Below are 21867 nucleotides of genomic sequence, written 5' to 3'. Positions count from 1 at the left end.
AACACTAACAACTATTCTGATCTGAGAAATGTGTGGCAGCAGTTTATTACAAGGATTTATACTGAGCTGTGTTGGCCTATCTGGCCATACCATATGTCATGCAGAAGTATGTTTTCTTCCTCAGATGGTGCTGATATGCCTCTCTGCACAGCTGCAGTCTGCCTGCCTGTGCTCGAGCCCCTCATTGCTCTGGTCTGCTTGATGCTCTCATTTACCCATGAGGTTTCAAACCTTGCAAATGACTTTTCTCTCCAAATTCTCCTCTTTCCACTGGAGAACAAGGCACACAGCTTCTTCCTCCGTAAATCACATTCCAAAACTTTAATGTCATCTTTATTTTCCTCTCTCGAGTCTCCTGAGAAACGCTGCACAGGATGACAACCTCTGGTTTTATTTGTTGGGGGTTATTTTATCTCCTTCAGGAGAGACATGAGCAGGGCTACTTTGCTGGACCCTTTAGCATCAATAACAACACATCTCTCTGAGCACTGATCTGCTTGAAGAGCAGTATCTATATGGTCTGCCAGGTCCCATGTGGGCTGAGAAAATGTTTTCACTAAAAACGTTGCAATTTCTTCTGAAAACAAGAGGGAGAGACAGGGAAGGGATGAGGATTCGTCAGTATGGTTTTCTCATTAGCACAGCTGCTATGTGAACTGTAGCATCAAACTCAAAGAATTTCAACAAAGCCTCAGATGTGATGTTTTTCAGCCTTGCCTGAATGCTTACTATTAAGGCTCATCCTGAGTTGCTTTAATAAAAGCAGAATGACTTCTAGAGGTCTTGAGTGACCTGGCCTTCCTGTTGTCTCTGTTGGAGCCATGTTATTAAAATAAAACCCTTTCAGCTATTTTGTTGGGATATGAAAGGGTATTAATGGTGTGCCAACTGGGGTACCTCTGCCTTACAAACCACCCTAAAGAAAGCAAGAATTCCTCTGGCTGTGTGGGGAAACTGAAATGATCTATTTATAATTTTCTTACCTTGACAAAATGCAGGGAGTGACTCAAATATGTCCCATCCTTATGGAAATTAATTGTGTTAATGGGATCATTAGAATTTAGAGCTACTGTCATCAAACTGGTTTTTGCAGCTAATGATGGTTCTTGGGAAGATTATGTCATAACAAAGGCGGAGAATCTGGTCATCTATATATATGTGATCTGACCTGAGCCCTTTCTTTGAGTTTCATTGAGCAATGCACTAACAGAGACAACATAGGCAAACAACTGCCACCCTCACCATGAAAATAGAAGGTGCCTCGGTGGTCCTTGCTCTGGCTTTTTTCTGCTTCTTCTCAGGTTAGTAATTTCTGATGTTCTCTGTGCTGAAATCTGGGACTGGCAGAGGACACAGCCTGGAAACTCCTGTAAAGGCAGGGAGATAGAGGATTAGAGAGTCTTTGTTCTTTAAAAAGCATAGTAGCATAACCAGAAGACCATCCTTTTTACCGTACTACTTGTATTGATTTGGTATAATACATTCTTGATAATGGCTTTTTCTCTTGCATGTGAAAATGGTGACGTTCTACTGATAGGTGAATGTATCTATTTTTAGTAGAGTTAACAGTTTAAGAACAAACAAAAAAACCCAAACCCCTAGTTGTTTAAGTGGAGGAATACAAATTTCCAACCAGACTGAATTTTTACATAAAAAGCTTTACTTTGAACAAAAGCATAATACACTTTTTGGTAAATTCAGAAAAATGGGAATTGCTTGTCAACACTTACTAAGGAATGCATTTTCATATGGCTACAGTAGAGAGACTTCAGCAGGAGTTTAGGCTTGATGCAGTGGTGTTTTGCTTTACTGCCTATTTCTGTTGAAAAAGTGCTAATGGAAGGTTTCTTGATGGTTCCCTATGATGCCACTGATGATGCAAGAGAAGAGGATGAAAGGTATTATACCAGCTATAAGTGGCTTAGTAGAAAGAAACATGTATCAGCTACCCACCTGCTGACTCATTATTGATTTGGTAATTTACGTGAAGTACTGCAAATGGAATGGGCCTTGAAAGGAATTTGAAGTTTTGGACAAAAAACAATGGTCTAGCTCTGGTATCCCAATTTTAAGTGAAGATTAAGAAAGCCAAAAACATTTGGGTAAGGTTGATACAACTACCAAGGTAGTGGGGTAGAATAATAGAGAAACAGTTACTGAACCATCCTTGGAACGTGGATTTTAAGCCTGAGAAAAGTAACACAGTAAGGGAGGGAACAAAGACGCAAAAAATGGATGTGCTTTTGCATTTGAATGACAAAAAGCGCAATGTTCCAGGAAGTCTCTAATGCCCAGTCCTTTCTATCAGTGTACAATAATGCATTGGATTAGCTTTTATCTAGAGGTATTTGGGTAGATTAGGAAACTGCATCAAGTATTTTAATTAAATGCTTTTGATTTAAAATTTCCCTTCAAAGATTTTGTATGGTTTCATTGTTGGTTTTTCTGTCGCAGATGTTGCCAGCCAAGCTTCAATTAAGGCAAGTCCAACCTTTTCTATTCTGATTCTCCTTTTGTTTTGCCAAATACACTGCTTAATGCATGCTCTGAGCAAAGTCATTTAGATGGACTATACTTAGATATCATAATGCTTTTTCAGTGGTGGAAAAAGCAGTGAATTTTTCCATGTTTAGAGACAATACTTTTGTAATACAGCAATGTCTCTAGCTGACTGTTATGTTTGGTGCACTATGCTGAGCACATATCTGAACAGCTCTGGGCTAGAAATCTCATGAGAGGAAGTTAGAAATGGCATGAATTATATTTCCAATGATATTTCAGAATCTTGCTTCTGATCCAGGAGAAACCCCTACTTGCAATAATTCCTGAGTTTGGTAATGAAAAGAATTAAGGCAAGTCCTTTGAGTCTCAGAAAATTATTTGATTCAATGACTGAGAAGTCAGCTCCATTCACGTTTTAATCAAACAAGCTTGCCTCTCCTTAGTAAAGATCGTTTTAGAAAACATAGTAGCCAAAAATAACTAAATGGTTCATTGATTCTCCCTAGTCTGCATTTCAGTTACCCAGCAGAGGCAGCAATTGGTTGCTGCAGAATTACCCAATATTACTGCTCAGCTTCCTAAGAGGATTGTGCTTGTCTGTGCTTCAGTCTTGCACCTGAATCGCTCTTCAGTCACTCTGGTCGATTCATTACTCTTGCATCCCACTGGCACTTCTAGGGCTATATTTTCTGCTCTTGACTAACTTTATAACAGTCCTCCCCTGCAGCGGGCAGCAATTTACAGCTGTATGCAAATTAAATATGTACTCCTTTTCCCATGAATAATCACCCTTGCAATGGGTTTTGAACTTTCTCATTGTCTTTTCTAGCTTCAGAGCCACAAGCAGGTCTCTGGGTGCAGCCTGTACCACGCATGGTGTGTGGCGAGGGATGGGGACGAGGAGTGTGGTAGCCTCAGGCCTGGTGCAAACAGACTATTGGTTTTGAGAGCACGTAGCCCACCCCAAAAAACTTAAATGTGAATGAACTGTTCTCGGGATCTTGAGGGCCTCTGAGGGAGCCTCCGCTGACTGTCCTCCTCTGTGCTTTTCAGAATGAGTGCATGAAAATTTGGTCACTTTTGCGCAGCGGGAAGTTTTCCTGTCCCACCAACAAGGAGCCCGTCAGCAGCCCGGATGGCAAAGCAGACCTCAACAAGTGCCTGATGTGCCAAAGGCTGCTGTGAGTATCGGCTGCCCGCCGGCTTGTGTGCAGGCTCCAGCGGCCATGCTGCCCACCCACAGCATGTCCTCTCCTCCTGTAGTGATGAGCCCGCTCTTGGGGGGCTCCATGGTGTAGAATTGTAGTCCTGGGCCAGAGAGACCAGTTAATAGCTCTTCAGCAACTCTGTGAACCCAGTAGCTCTCTCCAGTTCATCACATGGCGGGGACACACCACAGGATGTGAGGAGCAAATCTGGGGTGAAAACATACACGGATTTAGTTTCTTGTTTCCATAGATGGTGTTTAATAGGATGGCACCACCTGGATGTTAGGCAGAGAGAAAAGGTGGCAAAATGCCCCCAGTGCAGAGGTGCTAAACACCCCAGGCATGTCTCACTGAGCTGGAGCCCCAGTGCTGGTCCATCCCGCTTCCTTGCGCAATGGGGAGGTGGGATTGGCAGGATTGGCCTTTAATCACCAGCTATTTTGGGTTTATGTCGCAGGACTACATGCTGCTCTGTCACTCATGCCTCCCTTTCTTGCAGGGAGAGAGACTCAAAAAACACAGGGAGTGGTGGAGAGGCGAACAGGAATGCGAACTCCTTGGAGGAGGTAAGGTGAAACATCACTACCAAAGCAAGTTTATTGGCACGCTGGGAGCAGGATCATGCGGTGGCATCATGTCTTCTGCCTCTGACCCACTTGCCAAGTGCGTTTCCTTGTCTGCAGCGTGGGAAACGCTGGCTTGGCTGATGGGGAAGGGCCCAGCAATGTGTCTGAAATGGGAGCAGGGCAAATGTGCTCTGCCTTGGCAAGAGGGTTTGAAGGAGTGTGAGGCTCTGTGCCATCTATGAGTGTAAAAGAAACCAAAACTCCTTGTGGCACCTCCCAGGCAATCTAGTCCCTACTGGGCAATTACCGCCATGGCACATATGGTCTGTGCCTGATCCAGAGTATAGGCTAAGGAGGATACTTGCCTGTTTATAAGGCATACCACTGGCATCTGACAAATACTTAATAGCAATAATGGTGCATGTGAGCTCTGACTAGGGCAGGGTGTGGGAGCAGGCTGGCTCTAATTGTCCCTTGTTTATCTTGTTGATGCACCTGGCTGGTTTCTTTTACCCATAGCTGTTTTTCTAGATAGCAGGTCTTTATGTGGAGGGAGTTGTCTTTTTGAGCTTTGAGTTTTTATTCTAGATAGGAGTGAATTGGTTTGCATCAGATAATGTTGGTTGCAGTGACTTTTTTTTTTTATTTTTTTTTTTACATCTGGTTAAGCCGGGTAGCTTTCTAGCTCTTGTGTGTCTGGGCAATTTAAAGGCTTTGTAAAGCATAGCTGTCCTAAGGAAGATCTCTTTTAAACACCTGAATTGCCAAAGTGTGGTCCTGAAGACAGGACAGTTTCACAGTGTCAGGAAGAGACCTACACTGCATTTCTTTGTTCAATCATAGATCTTCTGTCTGGCTTTTGGCAAGTAATTTTCTAGGCTTGACTTTGCCGTCTGCAGAGCTGGGATAAGTTATCAAACCATCTCCTCTACACAGTGTGAGGGGAAAAAAATGTATTACAGATCACATGGCAGATAACCTTAAAAGTGCTGCATAAAAGAACCTAAAGACTTCACATGTGGCATGTGTTTCTTATGCTACAAACCTGCTTGTGTGCCCTGAAAGTTATAGGAAAGCTGTTCAGAGGAAAATAAAGACCAGGCTGAAATGCTTAAGCAGGTTTTGCTACAAAAGCCTTTTGTGAAATAGGGTGCTTTGGTTAACATGACATTACGCGTTAATTGAAGTGGAAGGTAAAAATGCCCACCTCTTACTCTAGCATACCTGCGAATGTGAGGTGAGCCAGGATTTTTTTTTTTATGCCTGCAGCTTCATCTTTTTACTGTGCATGGATTTTAAAATTCTTGGTAGTGTGTTCTCTCACGAGAGATGGGAAGAATTACTTCCTCATTGAAAATTCACTGAGAAATTGTAGCTTTTATACTTGGAGCAGAACCTAGGTCCTTTGGGCAGGCTCTTGCATGTCTTATCTATTAGAAGCAGAAATAAGGCTACCCTGGATGCAAGAGACAAATCTGCTCATCTAAATACACTGATTTATTTGTTTTATGTCGCATGCTATAGTTTAAGAGGACACATCAGGAAAACTATGGTTTTCCACCGAGTTACACCTCAAGGAAACAAAATAATGTTCGAAATGTAATTAATTGGCTGGATAATCCTTTGTGGATTTGTAGAGATGTGTCCCTCTGTCAGCATACCTGTGTCAACCCGTGCTTTTGGCATTTCCACAGGATGACTGCCGAGAGTTTCGCGATCTGTTCAAGAAAGGGAAGCTTTCCTGTACCAGAGAAAATGACCCTGTCCGGGATTCCTCTGGGAAGCAACACAGCAATAAGTGCATCATGTGTGCAGAGAAGTTGTGAGTAGAGAAAAAAACCGCCTTTTCTGTTGAGAAAGCAGCTGCTGGAATGACACGGCTGCCGACGCCAGCAGATGGGATCGCTTGCCCCTCCTGCAGCTGATGGTGGGGAAAACCTCTCGTTCCCTGGAGCACTGTGATATTTACTTTCTCATCTTGCTTCTCTTCCAGCAAAAGGGAGAATGAACGGAAGTTATCTAAAAACAGACAAGGAAAAGATAAGGTGAGATTAAAGTATTAGGCAGGTCAATATAAAATTTATTGGTTTTTCACTCAAGATAGAGAAAAGGCAACATTATTCAACTCAGTTGCTCAGTCTCCACTGATTTAATTTTGAGATCCACTTTCCTTTCCCTCTTTATTTCTTGTTCATGCTCTTGAATCCCCCAAGTGAACAACTTGTGCCTGAATGTTATGGTCTTTCCCACTGACCTGTGGATCTAGGGACAGGCAAATCCCATCAGAGTAAGAAACCAGGTGTGCTGCGCTGTCCTGAAACCTGGTTTGAGGGTGGACAAGTCAGTGCTGCTGAGGGTGCTAATTAGGTGAAAAAGAAAAATCTGGGTGAAAGGCTCTAAATTTGAACTCTGCAAAGCTCAAGAAATCATTGTATTCTGGAAGAGGAGCTCAGCCCTGCACTATTGACATAGGCCTGTGGCTCAGTTTTAGCTTTTCTTGTTGGAAACTTTGTTCTCATGGAGCTGCCATTTGCCACCTTTGCCCTGCCACCCTGCAGCCACCATGTCCCTGTGCACTGATGCTTTGCTGGCAAAAGCAGCTCTATAAGGGGGGAAGAAAGTCACTTTCCAACACTTACCTTTCAATTGCTGCTACGGTAGGGACTGGTGAGGTCCCCTTAAGCCTCAGTCTTGGGGATAATCCTGTTTCAGTGCTTTTCTTAATGACCTTGACACAAAAATATGGAACCGTAAATGAAATTTGCTGATGGCAAAGCTGGGAGGTAGTATCAGCAGGGGAGGATCAGCAGATCACTCAGGACTAATTGGATAGCACCGAGGCCTGGAGTAATAGAAACAAGAGAAAATGTAATAGCAGTGCAAGATCACACAGTCAGTGATTAACAAGAATTCCTGCTTGTCAGTTAGAAGTGACAAAGGATAAGAAAGCCCTGCCTTTATTAGCGGGTCAGGGATGCGACAAGCCATGAAAAAGGCAAATGCAAGTCTTGGATGTACTCAGCGAGGTTTTTGCAGCAGAGGTCGGTAAGTTAACAGAGCTCCAGAACTGCTAGTTCAAAGGGAGACCAGTTGAGAGAGAGGCTATTAGGAGAAGGCAGATCTGTCTCTGAGGCAGAGGATTGGGGCGCTGAGCTGGGCTGGTCCCAGGGAATGAGGCACAGAGGGGCTGGGAGAGCTTGCCGGGGCTTGTTGGGGAGGGAAAGCATTGCGTGAACTGCACAGGGGTATGAGTGCATGCTGGTGATGGGGAGCAGCAGTGAGTCTCTCGGGGAGACCTCTGAAGTGGGGTGTGACATTTATTTCTGATGGGAGAAATGCAACGCAACGTGGCTGCTGGCCACAGCAGGTGCAGGGTCATCCTGTGCCGGATCATGTATCTCCTACCCATGGCTAGTTTGGCTCTAGGGAGATGTGGGGCTTTGTACTCTGAGCGTTTTGCCAGCGTTAGTCCAGTAGCAAAGCTGAGGAGCTGGAGGCTGAGGTGCCCTGGATGGGATGCAGCACACAATGCTGGGGAAATCCTCCCCGGCAGAGAGGTTGAGATGCTGGAAACTTCTGAGTGAAGCAAAGGATGAGGTCAGTGACCTGCTAAGGACCTTAATGCAAGCTAGCCAAAACTCTCCTATGCACAAAATGGGCAGAAAATTGCAAGTGTTAAAACCTATTTGTAAAAAATCAAGGGTAAGTGGGATCCAGTTACTTATCTTAACAGTCTGTACTTGCTGTTTGGAATTCGCTATTGCAGTGTCTGAAATAGTTGAAATTAGAGGGACTGAATGTTTGCATCCATGTTACATAACAGGTTTCTGTACAGTGATTTTTGAAAAGGTAACAAATTAATCATCTATTCTCCAAACAACCTTCCACTGCTCATGGACTATTAAGTATGTTTGCATTATGCTTTCACGTTTTAACTGCTGCTTCTTGATTGACATGTCCCAAAGTGTGGTTGGTTTTGGGGATTCTACTTGCTTTGTAAATGAAATTATCTGAGCTACAATCCGGGAAAAGGCTGTAGCTGTGTATTAAGGATGTTGGGAGAAGTGGGAGGGACTTCATTACTGTATCAGTCACATCACTGGCATGCTTTGGATAGCCCAACAAGGAGAATAATAATTAGTCGGACCATACTAGAGAACTCCCAACACGTGCTGTCCAGGCAGAAGGACCCGTAATTTTTCTGACTCAGTCCTCTGTTTATATACTAAGTGGCTGGTTCTGCACAGCCTCATCTCTCACCCACACCCAGGCTCTCCTATGATGCATTGTAATGGTTCAATGCTTTCCTGCAGGAAACCCCAAGTTTCTAAGAATCAGATCAATAAGGCAAGGAGGACAGGGTGCCCTAACCGCTGCCCTCCTTCCACAGGACGACTGCAGTGAGTATCGCTCCCAGTTTGAAGCTGGTGGACGACTGTCCTGCACAAGGGAAAATGACCCTGTTCGGGATTCCTCTGGCAAGCAGCACATCAACAAATGTCTCATGTGCGCTGAGAAGTTGTGAGTACGGCTTCTTCTGAGCAACAACAGCAAAGAGGGAAACCTCTGGCTGCAAAACTGCAGCTTCTGCCTGTGGAGCTGCATCTGGGCGATGCCTGGGAGAGAGTCCTGAATCCCAGTGGCCCTCCAAGAGATGCTCTGGCAGTAGGGCTCCGGCCATTGCCCATCTTCCCACTTCCCTTTCAGCGCAAAGGGCCCAGGGGCAGGTGAGAAGCAGCGTGGAGTAGAGGAGAAGCAGCAAGGTTAATAGAGAGCAACCCCTTTCCCAGGAGACTGTCGGGCATGGGCAGCTCCTGAGGAGTTTCCCATGCGTGTACTTTGCCTTCCAGATGCTCTCTTTCTACTCCCATAGAGCATATGCAGAAGCAGCCCTGATATGAAAGCAGCCACCTGGATCCAGGATGTAGCGTACAGTGGGAATGGTGAGGAGAAGGGAGAAGGCTTAGGGGTGGGAATTAGGAACAGGACCACCAGGAACAGGGACTGTGGATGGGGAGGTGGTGCCTAATGGCATGATGCTGGCTTACAGGGCAGCCCTGGGTGCTGGTGGCAGTCACACTGCCATAGCACTCCCTTTTCCCCATCTTTCCTTCTAGCAAAAAGGAAGCCCAAAGAGGAGGTCAGTCTGGTGGCACTGCCCAGCGCAACAAACCGCTCGGTTCAGAGAGTACAAACCAGGTGAGATGGAGTTAGGAGCCTGCCCTGAGCTCAGAGGAAGGGGCTGGTGAGAATCTGTGGGATCCTGATGGCTAGGGACTGTCTGCGGTCAGCCTGGGGTGACCGTGGTGCTTGGGATGCTGGAGCCAACTAACAATGGAGGAGAAGCAGATTGTATTGCAACACCTCGCTCATTTGTGGGATGGACCTGTGTGTGAGCATACAAAGTGGGCATGTTTGGACCTGACAGAACAGCCCCTCTCGCTTTCCTGGTGGTGTGATGTTATACGAGAGATAAAGGGCAGGTTCAGACTATTCAGGTTCAGGTATTAAAGCCCATGGATGGGTATGGAGCCAGCATCAAACCTGCTTCTCTAAGAACAGCCCTGTAATTCTCTGCATCTGGGAGGACAAAGGGGGAGGACAGGAGCTGCTTTAGCTTTGCTGCTTCTCTAGTTGTATAAAAGTTATTTCTGTGTTTGGTTGTTGAATGTGATCCTGCCCCTTTTGCAGAAGAGCTGCGGTGGTTCAGGGTCACAGCAGGGTGTGAATGAGAGACGTCCCTTCTCATCGAGCAGAGGGTAAGTTCAGCAGCACCCGGGATGGCAGCCTGTCCCCCTGACCACTCCACAAGTCCTGGCCCTGGTTTCTGCCTCCTTCCACCTACATGTTTTTTCCTAGGGGTGGTTAGGAGGTTAATTGGAGCAGGAATGGTTCAGTAGCACACAAGAGGCACTGTCTGGGATGGAGAATTGAACATTGCAGTGTTTGGTGCTCAGTACAGCACTTCTCCCCACTGGTTATAGGCTGGTGATGGGCAAGAGACACATAGAGTGGGGCATGTTTCTCATTCAACCCTTGCTCATTTTTGGCCTTGACTTTCCTGTGTATGAAGCACCAGTGATTGCTGTGCTCAAAATCCCTCTCAGGACACCTTTGCCCAGCAAACCCTGTCTCCTGGCAGGGCACATGTTTCTGCCTGTCCCTGGCTCATCCTCACCCGCTGGCTTGGATGCAGCGCCCGGTGCACCATGTGCTTTCTGGGCACTGGTCAGGCACTCCTGTTTGTTTTATAGCTGCTGGACCTGAGCAGGACTCAGCTGCTGCTTTTTCAGAGCCTTTGCTGGGGAGCTCTGAGATTTCTTGCTTTTGGCTGATGCAATCCCTTCATCCTCCCATCCACCAAGCGATGCCAGCAGACACAGGGGTGCAGAGCCCTGGGGTGGTGATGCACTTGGGCTGAGCACAGGGCAAGGTTTGTCCTGCTGTCAGCCGCCTCCCCGTTAGCGTGTGGCTGGGGGGCTTCTCACCCTCGCATATCGTGGTGGGTGGGTGGATACCGTAGTGCAAGCAGCTCCCTGAGAACTGTGAGGGTCTGCGGGGAGGGTGGGTTTGCACTGTGCTCCCCCTGTTTGGGAGGGGTGGTGTGATGAGCTGCCTCTCCACTCTCTCCCTGCCAGCCCACAAGGAAACGCGGCTCAGAGCGGTAGGAACTGCAACCCGGCACCAGGTCGCAAGGCGCAGGACAGCGATGCCGATGCCTACCAGCTGGTAAACCCACCTCCTGCATCTCAGATGGCAGCTGCGTGGGCAGAAATGGGGACCTCTCCCATGGAGTGCTCCTCTGCTGGTGCTGAGCTCCCGCCGGCTCCTTTCCCAGCAGCTGCTCCTGTTCTTCCTGTGACCCTAAATCTTCTCACTTGGCCCCATGTCCTTGGAAGGGTTTGAATGAGTGAAAGCATCTGTATCCTGATGTTAACCCCTGTATCATCTTGCACTGAAGCAGAGGGAAGGGGAGTGGGGCTGGATGTGCCCATATGGGGCCCTCCTAAGCCAGTTTTACTTCTGGGCTTGGATCCTTATGTACCTCAGCTATGGGGGTGCTGGTCTTGAGCTCAGGCTGAATGCCTGCTCCACATGTAGCCAAAGTGGGGTGAGGAGTGCCACCCCCCACATGTTGAGAAGGTGCTGAGTTAAAGGCCATGGCCAGAGCAGGGTGATGGTGCTGACCAGGGGATGAGGACAAGGTTGGCAGGGGGAGGGAGGGCTAAAGGGGGAAACACTGAGTGATAGATGATGACTCTGTATGGAATAACATGGGAAGAAGGTAGGGGTGTCTCCTCTCCCTTGTCTTCACAAGAAGAAAATGCAATAGTTTCAACAAAGCTGAAAGTGGAAAATATGAACCTAATAAGAGAAAATAAGTTACCATAAAAAGGGTGACTAAACTGTGGATCTTGCTGCCACAGGGTGTTGTCAAGAGCTCGGATGATTAAAAAAAAATGACCTGATGTTTTAATCCCTGCAGCATTTGCATACAGTAATTTAAATAACATTTGGGAAATGTGTTTCTGTGGGGCTGGAGGGACCTTACTACAAACTGCCTTAACTCTGTCTGAAACCTCTGTCACCGACTGCTATTAGAAAAGGGATATTTGAGTTAAAAATCCTGGTAGGTGGTTCAGGTACAGCAATTTTGATGCATTCCTGAGGAGGTATTAGGCGTAATAATACCAGTCTGCTTCAGGGCTTAGTGGTATTTCCTGGTAGCACCGGAGGGGGAGTGGATGCTGATGAGCCTGACAGACGAGAGGTGATTCAGAGAGCAAATCTGCTCCTCTCCTCTTTCCAGGGCCACCCGTGGGTTTTGTCACAGGCAATTCCCCAGAGCCAAAAGAGTGGTGGCACTGGCTGCTGGGACCTGCGATATGTGGGGCGGCCAGTGGGGTGGCCGCCTGCCCTGGGCAGTAGTGCAGGCACATGGGTCGTACTGCGGGCAGCAACATCTGGTGTGCAGGAAGGCATCTAGCAGAGAATTGCAAAGGTCAGTGTTGTTGGCTTTCATGTCATTGGTAATTACCCAGATGAGGGAGGAAGCAGCACATTAATGAAATTAGCAAGTGGTGTTTAACCAGCAGGTGCTATCACAGCACCCCAATGTCACCGAACCCCCCCCCCCCCCCCCGTGCTGCCTCGCATGAAAACTTCCTTCCCTGTGGTGCTTTCCACCCTGTAATGCTGTTGACAAGCCATCATTTTGTGCTAAATGCTGCATCTCTGGGTGGGATGGGAGGTGGAATGTCCTCTCCATCCCAGCTGCAGCTCTTCTGTGATTGCACCATTTGCAGGTGTTGCAACATGTTTTGTAGCACCTGGAGAAGGGGATGGGAACCCATTAGTCACTCCTTCATCTCTTTTTTTTCAACACTTGCAGCAGAGGTGGGTGGCCAGGCTGAGGAAGGGGCTGTGTGTGTGCCAGGGAACAGGCTGTAGTATCTCTGACCTCTGCTGTTTGAAATTTGCTATGACTCTGCGAACACCCACCCTGGCTTGCTTGTAGGGTGGAGACCTAAGTGCGAGAGGCTTTTTGGGGTCCCCAAAGGCCACTCCTTGTGCTGTGTGTTTGTCCTGGTTGTGCCATGTGTGGTTTGTAAGGAAAGCTGTGTTTAAATGTTCCTGTTGTCGTGCTTGAGAGGAAACAAGAGGGCACCCTTAATTGGTCATAGCTGCTCATATATGCTTGTGTCTCTGAACTTGGTGGGTGTCAGAAGTTGTGCTGTGTGTCGCACTGCCCTTGGGCAGTGGCAGTGTGCTGTAGAGGTTTTTTTTCCTTAATTTTGACCAATGGGTTTCATCTTCATTATCGGAGATAAATCAGTATCAAAGCCCCGATAAGGAGGACTAGGGACAGGTAGCAGAAGTTTTCATCTTCTTGCGGATCCCTGGTGAGAGAAATAAACCTGCCCTGGACCAAGGTGCCGAGGTGGATCAGATGAGTGGGTCTCTGCCTGGCAGTGGAGCAGGGAGGGCTCTGTCCCCAAAAGCTTGGCTGGCCAGTCCAACAGGACACACTATCTCTTTACAAGCCTGGCCTTGCTGGAGGTGTGGTGGACATGCTGCAGGGCAGAGGGGCCCCACGGCAAGGCTTGGTTTGTAAGTGTTTTGAAGTTGTGTGAAGGAGGGTCTTGCAAGTGAACCAGCACCAAATGTGATTTCTTTTTCTCTTCAGCTGGACTGTGATCGAATTCTGCACGGGGTAAAGGGTGGAAGGATTTTCTGCAGCAAATCCTCACAACCAGTCTGTGGCACTGATGGGAAAACATACAAAAATGAATGTGACTTGTGTTCAGCTGCCATGTGAGTAGGCGGAGAGATTTCAGTAATACAGGGCTATCCACCATTCCCGAGTGTCTTTTGCAGTATGGTGTTTGTTTTGATATATCATGACTCACTATCAAGTGTGTCCTTGGTGCCTTGCTGTTAAGCAAACATAGATCAAAATGCCTGAGATTAATATGATGACAGCTAATTAAGATACACAAGTTTCCAGAGTCCCCTATTCCCCTTCTGCCTGATCATAAGATTGTTTGGGGAGTAATAAATGCCATCATATTGGAAGTCGCATTGAAGTATTAAGGAGTCCACAGAGGACTGTCATGCCGATGGCAGATTGCTGTGGCACTGAAAGTGAATAATAAGCAATGTCTTGTCCACCCTTTGCAGGAAAGCTTCGAGCTACATCACGGTAAACTATCGAGGTGAATGCCGAAAGCCTGCCCCTGAAGTGGTAAGCAGCGTGCCACGGCTGGGCTAGGGAAACATCAATCTTTTCCTTTCCTTCTGTGAGACTCCCCTGTTGGCACTGTCTCAGCCTGGGGGGGCCTGATCCAGGCAGACGTAATGGAGAGGGAAAAATGAGAAGTAGTTGGCAGTCAGTCACCAGCTGCCCTGCTGTGCTCTTCAGCAGTAGCTGGGGGTCAACACCTTGACCCTGCAGGCAGGTTAACTAACAGGTTAATTGAATGAAAAAGTTAACTGAACTAACAGGCTAATTAAAGTCATGCTCTACAGCTGCTCTTCAGCCATGTGGTGCAGCATGCTCTGGTACTGTTAGGGTCAGCTCGGGCAGTCCTGCAGGTTGGGAGGGCTCAGTTGTACCACAGGCTGGGAGGGAAGACGGGTATTGGAGCCTTCTATCTCCTCTCTCTTTTTCTTTTTTCTTTTTTCTTTTTTTTTTTTTTTTTCCCTCCCCTCTCCTGGGGTGGGATGTTGCTGAAAGGTGGAGAAAACAGCCACCCAAAGTGCCTCTTGGCTGTGGGTAGCATTCCATTTCTCACTCCAAGTGCATGCTGGGGAGCCAGCCTGGCCCCTGCATCTGTGGTGGGATCATTAGAGCCTCAGGAGTGGGGTGCTTGTGGTCCAGATGTTTAAGTACAGGTTCAGACTTGGATTTAATATATAACCTGGGCATAGTTCTCCATATTTTACCTAGAGTTTATGGTAGGAGAGTGACATATCTGGGAAAACATCTGGCTTTCCTCTTGGGACTTTGGTGAGGCCAGAAAGATCAGAACTGCATAAACCATAAAGGGCTCATTTCCCACAAAATATCCAGGGACATGGCTGGGAAATGAAAGTTATACACTAGGTGGCATACTTTTGGGAAAGGTCTTGAGCCTTGACATTGTGTACGATCTGCCATGTGGGATGAGTTAAATATTTCTTAGCTGTGCTTTGTCTTTCCACCAGTGGAAGCTTGGCAGTCTCCAGCACTTTGATTTGCAGCCAGGGTCTCCCAGTTTGTCTCGGGTGCGCAGCATGCCTGGTAGCACCCAGAGAGGACTGTCCTCTGTATTGGCATGAACTCTTGAGAAACTGAATATACATTCCCAGGGAAATACTGAGATTTGTCCCCACTCCAAACCTGGAGAGAATCGAAATATTGAACCAGCCAAAGAGAAGTTCTGTAAAACTTTGGATAGGAGCTTTGGATTCTGAATACGAATTTGATATCAATGTGTTTGTAGGCAGCGAAGAGCTTTCCTGTGGGATAGCCGTCACGCCATGCCTTCCTCTGCTCAAGGCCAGCAGATCCCCAAAACATTAAGAAGTAAACATCCCAGCTCCTCTTCCCCTCTTCCCCTCTTCTGTAAAGCAGCAGAGTGCTCTCAACTTTGTTTAAAGTTGATGAAATTGTAGTGCAGAGAGAAATAACTTTGCCTGTGATCATACTGGAGGCCTTTGTGTCTTGACCTTTAGTGTGATGGAGCCACTGTTGGCTTGTGTATTTTGGGGGCACGGGGAGACCAGGCACCACGCAAGCCCGCTGGTGACTGTGCTCACACTGCCCAAGACAGATGAGACTGGGTATACCATGCCAACTGAAAAATAGAGAGGATTCCCACAAAACTGTGCCTGGTCTGGAATTCCTTACTGGTTTGTGTTTTACCAAGCTGTTACAGCTCTCAAGCCTCTGCAATTAGAGGAATATGCCATTTACTGAAAGTCAGACAGCTTGTAGCTGTGTTAAGTATTCCAGGGAGAGTTGGATGCAATTAAAAGGGAAAGGGATAAGCTTTTTCCTTGGGGCAAAAGAAGCCAAACATAAACCCTCACACAAAATGATTTATTCTTTATTTATGTATATTTTGTCACCTGAAGAATCAGACTGGAAATTTACGGAAGGTTATGAACAATGTACAGAGCAATGTTATTTTCAGCACTTAAATTCATGGTCACTTGCGGTATAATGAATTCTTCTTTCTATTGAAGACCCAGGCACTCAATATATGCTACTAAACCCCAGAGGAAACCATCTCCAACAGTGCTTTTGGCATCAGAAATTATTTTAGACAGTTGAAACGTGCAGAATGAAAACGCAAAGGCCGCTCTTTAAGCTTTGGAGGAAGATAAGGAATTGTTACCTGAACGTAATATTTCCTCAAATTATATTTTGAAATTATCCATGGAGGGTGCTGGGTTGCCTGACAAAATGTGTGTCCAAGCCATGTCATCCCTTTGCAGCTCAGTGTCTGCACCCATTCCTGCCTGCAAGGCTCCTACTGGATTTCCAGGTGTTTCTGGCAACTCTCCATGCCTGGTGACCAGATTGCCATCAGGGAGGGATGCTTGTAGGAAGGGATGGGAGCAGTGTGGTTTGAAAGAGATCTGACACTAAAAGATGTATCTGTGCACTTGCTGTGGTAGAAAATCGTGCTGCAGAGAGAGCCGGTCCCTGGGGCCTCAGGCTGGCCGGCGTTTGGACTCACCAGCTTCCCTGGGAGGTCTGTGCCGTAACCAAATTCCTTTGATCCTATTCTGCTTTACTGAAGATAAATGTAGGTCTGAGTCCTGAGTTTAAATATTGGTTTTGGTAAGCTAGCTGTCCAGTAGGTCCTGCAGTGCTGTGTCATATGGATTAATTAATTGTGGGTCTTTCCAGCACATTTAATGCTGCATAGCTTGCAGTTCCTTTACTTGTTCAAAGGTTTTTCCACAAATCACCCATATGGCAGTCACCAGTCTGTCCATGTTAGTCAATAGGTCAGGGGGAAAAAAGGGAATATCCTGTTTTTCCTTTTTTAAAATCTGTTTCTTAACAGACAACTCCCAGGTTTGCAGTGGGCAAGTCCTGGTTTTCTTACAATGGTCTTTATTTTGTCATGCTTCTTTTTAAGGTGGCAGAAGGAGGAAAAAGAAAAAGAGCAGAACCTTTACTGGTTAGGTAGTAGGTGTGGAAAGCACCTAGCTTCACGCTGAAATTAGTCTTGTATTCCTAGGCTGGCAGCAACCCAACTTGCCTGCCCTGGTGCCAGGCTCTGCTGCAGTTGTTTGTGTGGCTGCTGAGCTGGCTGGAGGGGCTGTCACACTGGTACTAATGCTCAGCAAGTGTTACACAGCAGTGGTCGTGCTTGGGATGGACTAATTTTTTGCTTTTTCTTTCCAGAATTAATGAAGTTCAGACTGCCAGCAAACACTGGGGATCAGCCGTGACCAAAGGTACAGAGAGAGGGGCAGTGATTTCCCCCCTCTTGGCCAGCCTGTCCTCTGGAGGTTGCGTTTCACAAGGGTTGGAGCATCCAGCCGTGCCCGGATGGGCTGCGGGGCTGTGACAAAGGGCTCTGCAGTGTGCTTTCCCCAGCCAGGGGATGATGGGGCTGAGCTTGTGGGAATGCACAAACTTTCTAATGCCTGCGGTGGTGGGCTCTGCCCATTCCTTTTCCCCTGGCTCTGTTTTTTTCAGCCAAGCTGTCCCTGTGGAGCAGGGAAGATACTGGCAGAGCAGCGTGCTGCTGTCCCCCATCATGGGGATACAGGGGTGGCTCAGAGCCCCTATAGATCATGGGAGGATCACAGCTTTGAGGTTTCCTCATGGTCCTGTCAGGTCTCTTTGCCTTCTGGGACTATAGTAATAAACTGTCTCCCTGCTGTCTCCCTAGGGCAAGTAAAGGAAGAGTTGATGTTGAGCATCAGGGGAGCTGCCAAGTCCCCAGGACTGCCAGAGCTGCCTTCATCCCCTTCTGCAGTGAACGGGGCCTGTCCTTGCTCAGGTGGAGGGCGAAGGGCTGTGGGGACCCAGCGGTGTCTTCCCAGGTCTGCCCCATGCGTGCCGTTGCGGTTTCTGCTGCCTTGCTGTGTCTTAGTGTGCTTCTACAATAAAGATAACTCAGCAGCTTCATGTCACTTTTCTTCACTAAACCTTGTGGGAGGGACAAACGAGTCCCCACTCTGGCTTTACACTGTGTGCACCTTAGGCAATAAGCAAGCGCAAAGGCCCCCAGGCTGCACCAGCTGCTGTAAATACCTGGCAAAGATGTTGGACCTGAGGAGGAAAAGCATGGACTGGGGTTTTGTGAGGAGGGACCAGGGGTCAGGTTCTCTCTGACTCATTGTGGGGCCTTGGGTCAACCACTTCACTGCCCTTTCAGCCCTTTTCTCTTGCCTGTAAAATGGACATTAAAAGATACTTACCTACCTCAGAGGGTTGTTTTGATATTTAATTGGTCTACATTTGGAAACCCACAGAGGAACATTGGTTTAAAAGCACCCCACGTACTGGGCTGGCAGTTTAGCTGTTGCAGTAAGTGTCGTCTTCCAGCCTCCTTGTCTGAGGCATGAGGAAATCCAGACCACTTTGTTTTGAGCAGCTGTGGGAAGTAGATACACCTTGGTCATGTTAGATGGTGTGCTGAGCCCTGCCCCACCAAAGCTGGAGCTGGGGGCACAGCCAGAAAGGTCTCTGGGATCTGGAGGTGTGAATTTGGCCAGCAGTATTTCTTGCTCTGAGCAGGAACTACTGATGGCACCCTTGAGGTAGTGCTGGCCAAGCAGAAAGCTCAGTCATCTTGGCCCGCAGACCTTCACCATGTGCTTCTGGGTCACCCTTCTGCCTTGGCCTGAACTTTCTTCCCCAAACAAGGCCCTGTGGGCACAAGGGCTGAGCCAGTGCCCATCTTGGGAGCCATCTTCTGCAGGGAGGGATCCTTCCTTCAGGGTCCTGGTGCTGGCGGAGATGGAGAAGTGAGAAGTTCCATGGTGTTGAATGGCTTAAGCTATTTAAGGAAAAGTATTGTTGTTTTGAGATGTAACTGATCAACAGAGAGTTCTAATTCATTTATAGTCTGAAACTATTTTAAGATAAAGCCAGGTCTTTGAGCTAAGGCTCCCCTGGCTCACTAGGGGCAACCCATCTGAGAATGGCGTGGGATTTGCAGAGCAAGAGACTGACCATGGTTTAACAGAAATCTGCTGGCAGTTTGCACGCACTTCCTGTACTTTCTTTTATAGCTGTTACTTAAAGCAAATACATTCTTTATTTGTATAAACTTTATTGCAGGACATTTCCAGAAGGCCTTGAGTGAACACACACAGTGTTTGAGTCCATTTTAGCTGTGACCTGATCTGTAAACACTTTCTGTTGCAGATAAGGCTAGAATGAGTTTCTTTCAGATTTTGGCAGGATTTTACCTAATGCCAATTAATTTCATTCCCACCAAAGATATAGAATTTTTTTTTTCAGTTAAGTTATCAAATCCTTTTTTTCTACTGCAGTTAATGAGAGTTGATTTTAAACTCTCAAAATGCTTCCGCACACATCATATTTTATTTCTGCTGATAATACTAAAATCCGATTTTATTATCAGCAGACTCTGACAAAAGTAGTTGTTAATATTTTGTATGCTGTTTTTTAATGTGAGCAAACACTATGATTTAGAAATAAATTATTACTGCCTATTTCCACATTGAAAATCCCCTCCCTTATTTCTATGTGGAAAATGACTGACCAAGTACAGTCATGCAGGGTGAAAGTCACCAGTTTGGTCCTGGTTAGCTGTTTTGGGGGATGCAAAGTTTGTCTGCCTTTGAGCTGTGATGAAACAAGTAAATTCTTGAACATTATTTATGCAGCCTGAGAATGATGAATACGAGACAGTAAAAATGTTCTCTGATGATGTCTGCTCACTGATTCCAGCTAAAATCATGTGCAGGGACATCTACATGATTTCATAAAAGCAGCGCACAATTTGTGGCTTAAAATAAATTCTTGCAAATGAAAATCGGTGTACTTGAAAGCTATTATGTTTTGTAGTGATTTCAAGTATTTAACTTCTGAAATAATCACCCATAAAACCTGCATTAACCAAGCACCAAAAGCAATGAACTGATGAGGATAGTGCCCCAGTAGTCTCTTCTGTCAGTGTTTGAGCACCTTCTGAATTTCTCCTGCTGCCAGCAGAAATTATCATCCACAAAAATCACAGCTGGCAATAAGGGATCATTAATCAGATTCCAAACGCGTCTGCTGAGAAGGCACAGGACAGTGACTTGCTAAAACCGCCTGTGCTGTTGTTAAGAGCCCTACCTGAGGTAGCAATGCTAACTCATTTCTGCTCTCAGCAGCCTGTCTGGTCAGTCCTTTCTTGCTTTCAACCCACTTTTGCAGGTCACTCCGAGGGCTCGATGATGATGTCTGTCCTGAGCAGCGCTGCTTGTGGCGGAGCTCCGGTGGGACTCCGTGTGAGTAATGCCATGCGTTATTTTGATGAGGTTCCTGGGGAGAAGGAGGCAAAGGTTCAAGAGATATTGGGAATTTATCACACTTTCTTTTATGTTTGCTCTTGGTTACCCTTTGCATTGCCCTCTAACAGTAATGAGGCCAAAACAGTCCTCTACAAAACTGGAAAGGTACCAGCACTCTGGGGATTCTTCAGTTTGCTGTAAATTACACTTTATTAAGGGCGTCTCTTGCTAACATCCACAGACCCCATGTGGTTCACAGCAGTTTCTGAGGCTTTGCAGAACTGGTGTTATGAATTGAGAGCTTCAGTCTCCAGGCCTCTCAACACAGTTGGGTTTTGAGCTAAACTACTCTCTGCAGGGACCTTGAGTTTCTTGCTTTTTTTTTTTCATAAAAGGTGTCAGGTACTTATGCAATTCTTCAGGGCGTGCAAATGCTGCTCTTGGTATATAGTGAGAACTGTTGACTCTGGCAGATGCCTCAGCAGACCTTGAACTCACCGTGGTGTTTCTCAATTCTTTGTGGTATGTCCATTTGGAGCCTGGTAGCTCTGCCCACCACGTCCCAGTTGCTCTCGCAGCTGCCGTGGAGGGAGAGCCCATGCATGGCAGCACGGTGTGCTCTGGCCAGGGGACCTCTCGCAGTCTGCCACAGTAGACAGTGCCAGAAATCCTGCAGTTTAGGGGCATTTGTTTCTTCAAGAACTGAGTGAGTCGCGACATGGAGAACGTGATGCCATTTGTGCAGTGAAGCCCCTCTGGATCTGCAGGAGAGCTCCCTCTCCTGGCTTTCCCTACGTGCCTGTGACACTCAATCCCACCAAGCAACTGCTGCGTATGGGTACCTGGGGGTTTCAGCATTATTTCCCTTGAGTATCACAACTTTTGCTCCATGGCCCATCTGCTTTTATCCTGGGGACTCGTGAATATCTTTCCTCTCTTTAGGGCTCCTGTCTAGCATCTGTTAGCACATCTGTCTTTTCCTGCAAGGGTTTCCCTACTAAAGGGAGCTCTTGTCTAGGCCATTTATTTCCTTGGGATGTCTCTGCTGCAGAAGCCCTCCTTGTGCCCAGCCCTCCCACTGGGACTGCAACGCCAGAATTTTCAATGCTTTCCCCTGCATGAAGGTATGAGCAACTCCACTCAAATTGTTCACTGAAAATAGTATGATGTAAATGCAACTACTTGCAAATTACAAATCCAGATCCTTGATGTTGAAGGTCCCAAAAGAAACAGTTTAATGTTAAGCATACTTACAACTGCACATTTGGTTTGTGGATGGGAAGCATGGACAATTTCTGCATATATTTCTGAAAAGGAGATGAGTTGACTTTACTGCCTTCTGGCCTCAAAGGGGTCACTTCCTTTCTTGGCCCATGTCAGTGAAATTCTGCAGAAACATTGACAGATGATTCACAGCTGGGACTAGAGGTAACCTGAAGAGGCAGCAGAAGAAAGGAGTAGAGTGCTCATGTCCAGGGCTGCTTGGCCAGGTGGACCTCCCTCTCCAGGCATGGCCGGCAAAGGGAAAATAAACAGGTAGACGTCAACACAACATGACTGCAAGTGGGGTTTGCATGAACACAAGGGTGTAAACACGCAGGGACAACCAAAGG

General features: G+C 46.9%; 1 protein-coding gene across 3 annotated transcripts; it reads left to right on the top strand.

Annotated features, from left to right (window-relative positions):
* The first annotated feature begins 1179 nt into the window (after positions 1–1179).
* LOC128134449 (serine protease inhibitor Kazal-type 5-like) lies at positions 1180–17906 on the top strand. Of its 3 annotated transcripts, none has more exons than XM_052772137.1 (14): positions 1180–1301; positions 2455–2480; positions 3556–3683; positions 4210–4276; positions 5971–6098; positions 6270–6321; positions 8667–8797; positions 9394–9475; positions 9968–10035; positions 10915–11005; positions 13464–13591; positions 13958–14021; positions 17181–17233; positions 17674–17906. In XM_052772137.1, the coding sequence occupies exons 1-13, from the start codon at positions 1244–1246 to the stop codon at positions 17184–17186; spliced, it is 1029 nt and encodes a 342-aa protein (XP_052628097.1). In that variant the 5' UTR covers positions 1180–1243; the 3' UTR covers positions 17187–17233; positions 17674–17906. The 3 variants fall into 3 exon arrangements, with proteins under 3 accessions (XP_052628097.1, XP_052628098.1, XP_052628099.1); XM_052772138.1 differs by having other exon boundaries at positions 1196–1301; positions 13958–14018; XM_052772139.1 differs by lacking the exons at positions 13464–13591; positions 13958–14021 and having other exon boundaries at positions 1196–1301.
* The last annotated feature ends 3961 nt before the right edge of the window (positions 17907–21867 follow it).

The sequence above is a fragment of the Harpia harpyja genome, chromosome 20 (genome assembly GCF_026419915.1).
Source record: "Harpia harpyja isolate bHarHar1 chromosome 20, bHarHar1 primary haplotype, whole genome shotgun sequence".
Classification (NCBI taxonomy): Eukaryota; Metazoa; Chordata; class Aves; order Accipitriformes; family Accipitridae; genus Harpia; species Harpia harpyja.
This window is presented reverse-complemented; position numbering and strand designations above follow the sequence as displayed.

Bases quoted from the DNA above. Each gene is read 5' to 3' on its own strand.
- LOC128134449 (XM_052772137.1), top strand. From the start codon at position 1,244: ATGAAAATAGAAGGTGCCTCGGTGGTCCTTGCTCTGGCTTTTTTCTGC. The intron at 1,302-2,454 runs GTTAGTAATTTC...TTTCTGTCGCAG, and splicing joins TTTTTTCTGCTTCTTCTCAG to ATGTTGCCAGCCAAGCTTCA. The intron at 13,592-13,957 runs GTGAGTAGGCGG...CACCCTTTGCAG, and splicing joins GACTTGTGTTCAGCTGCCAT to GAAAGCTTCGAGCTACATCA.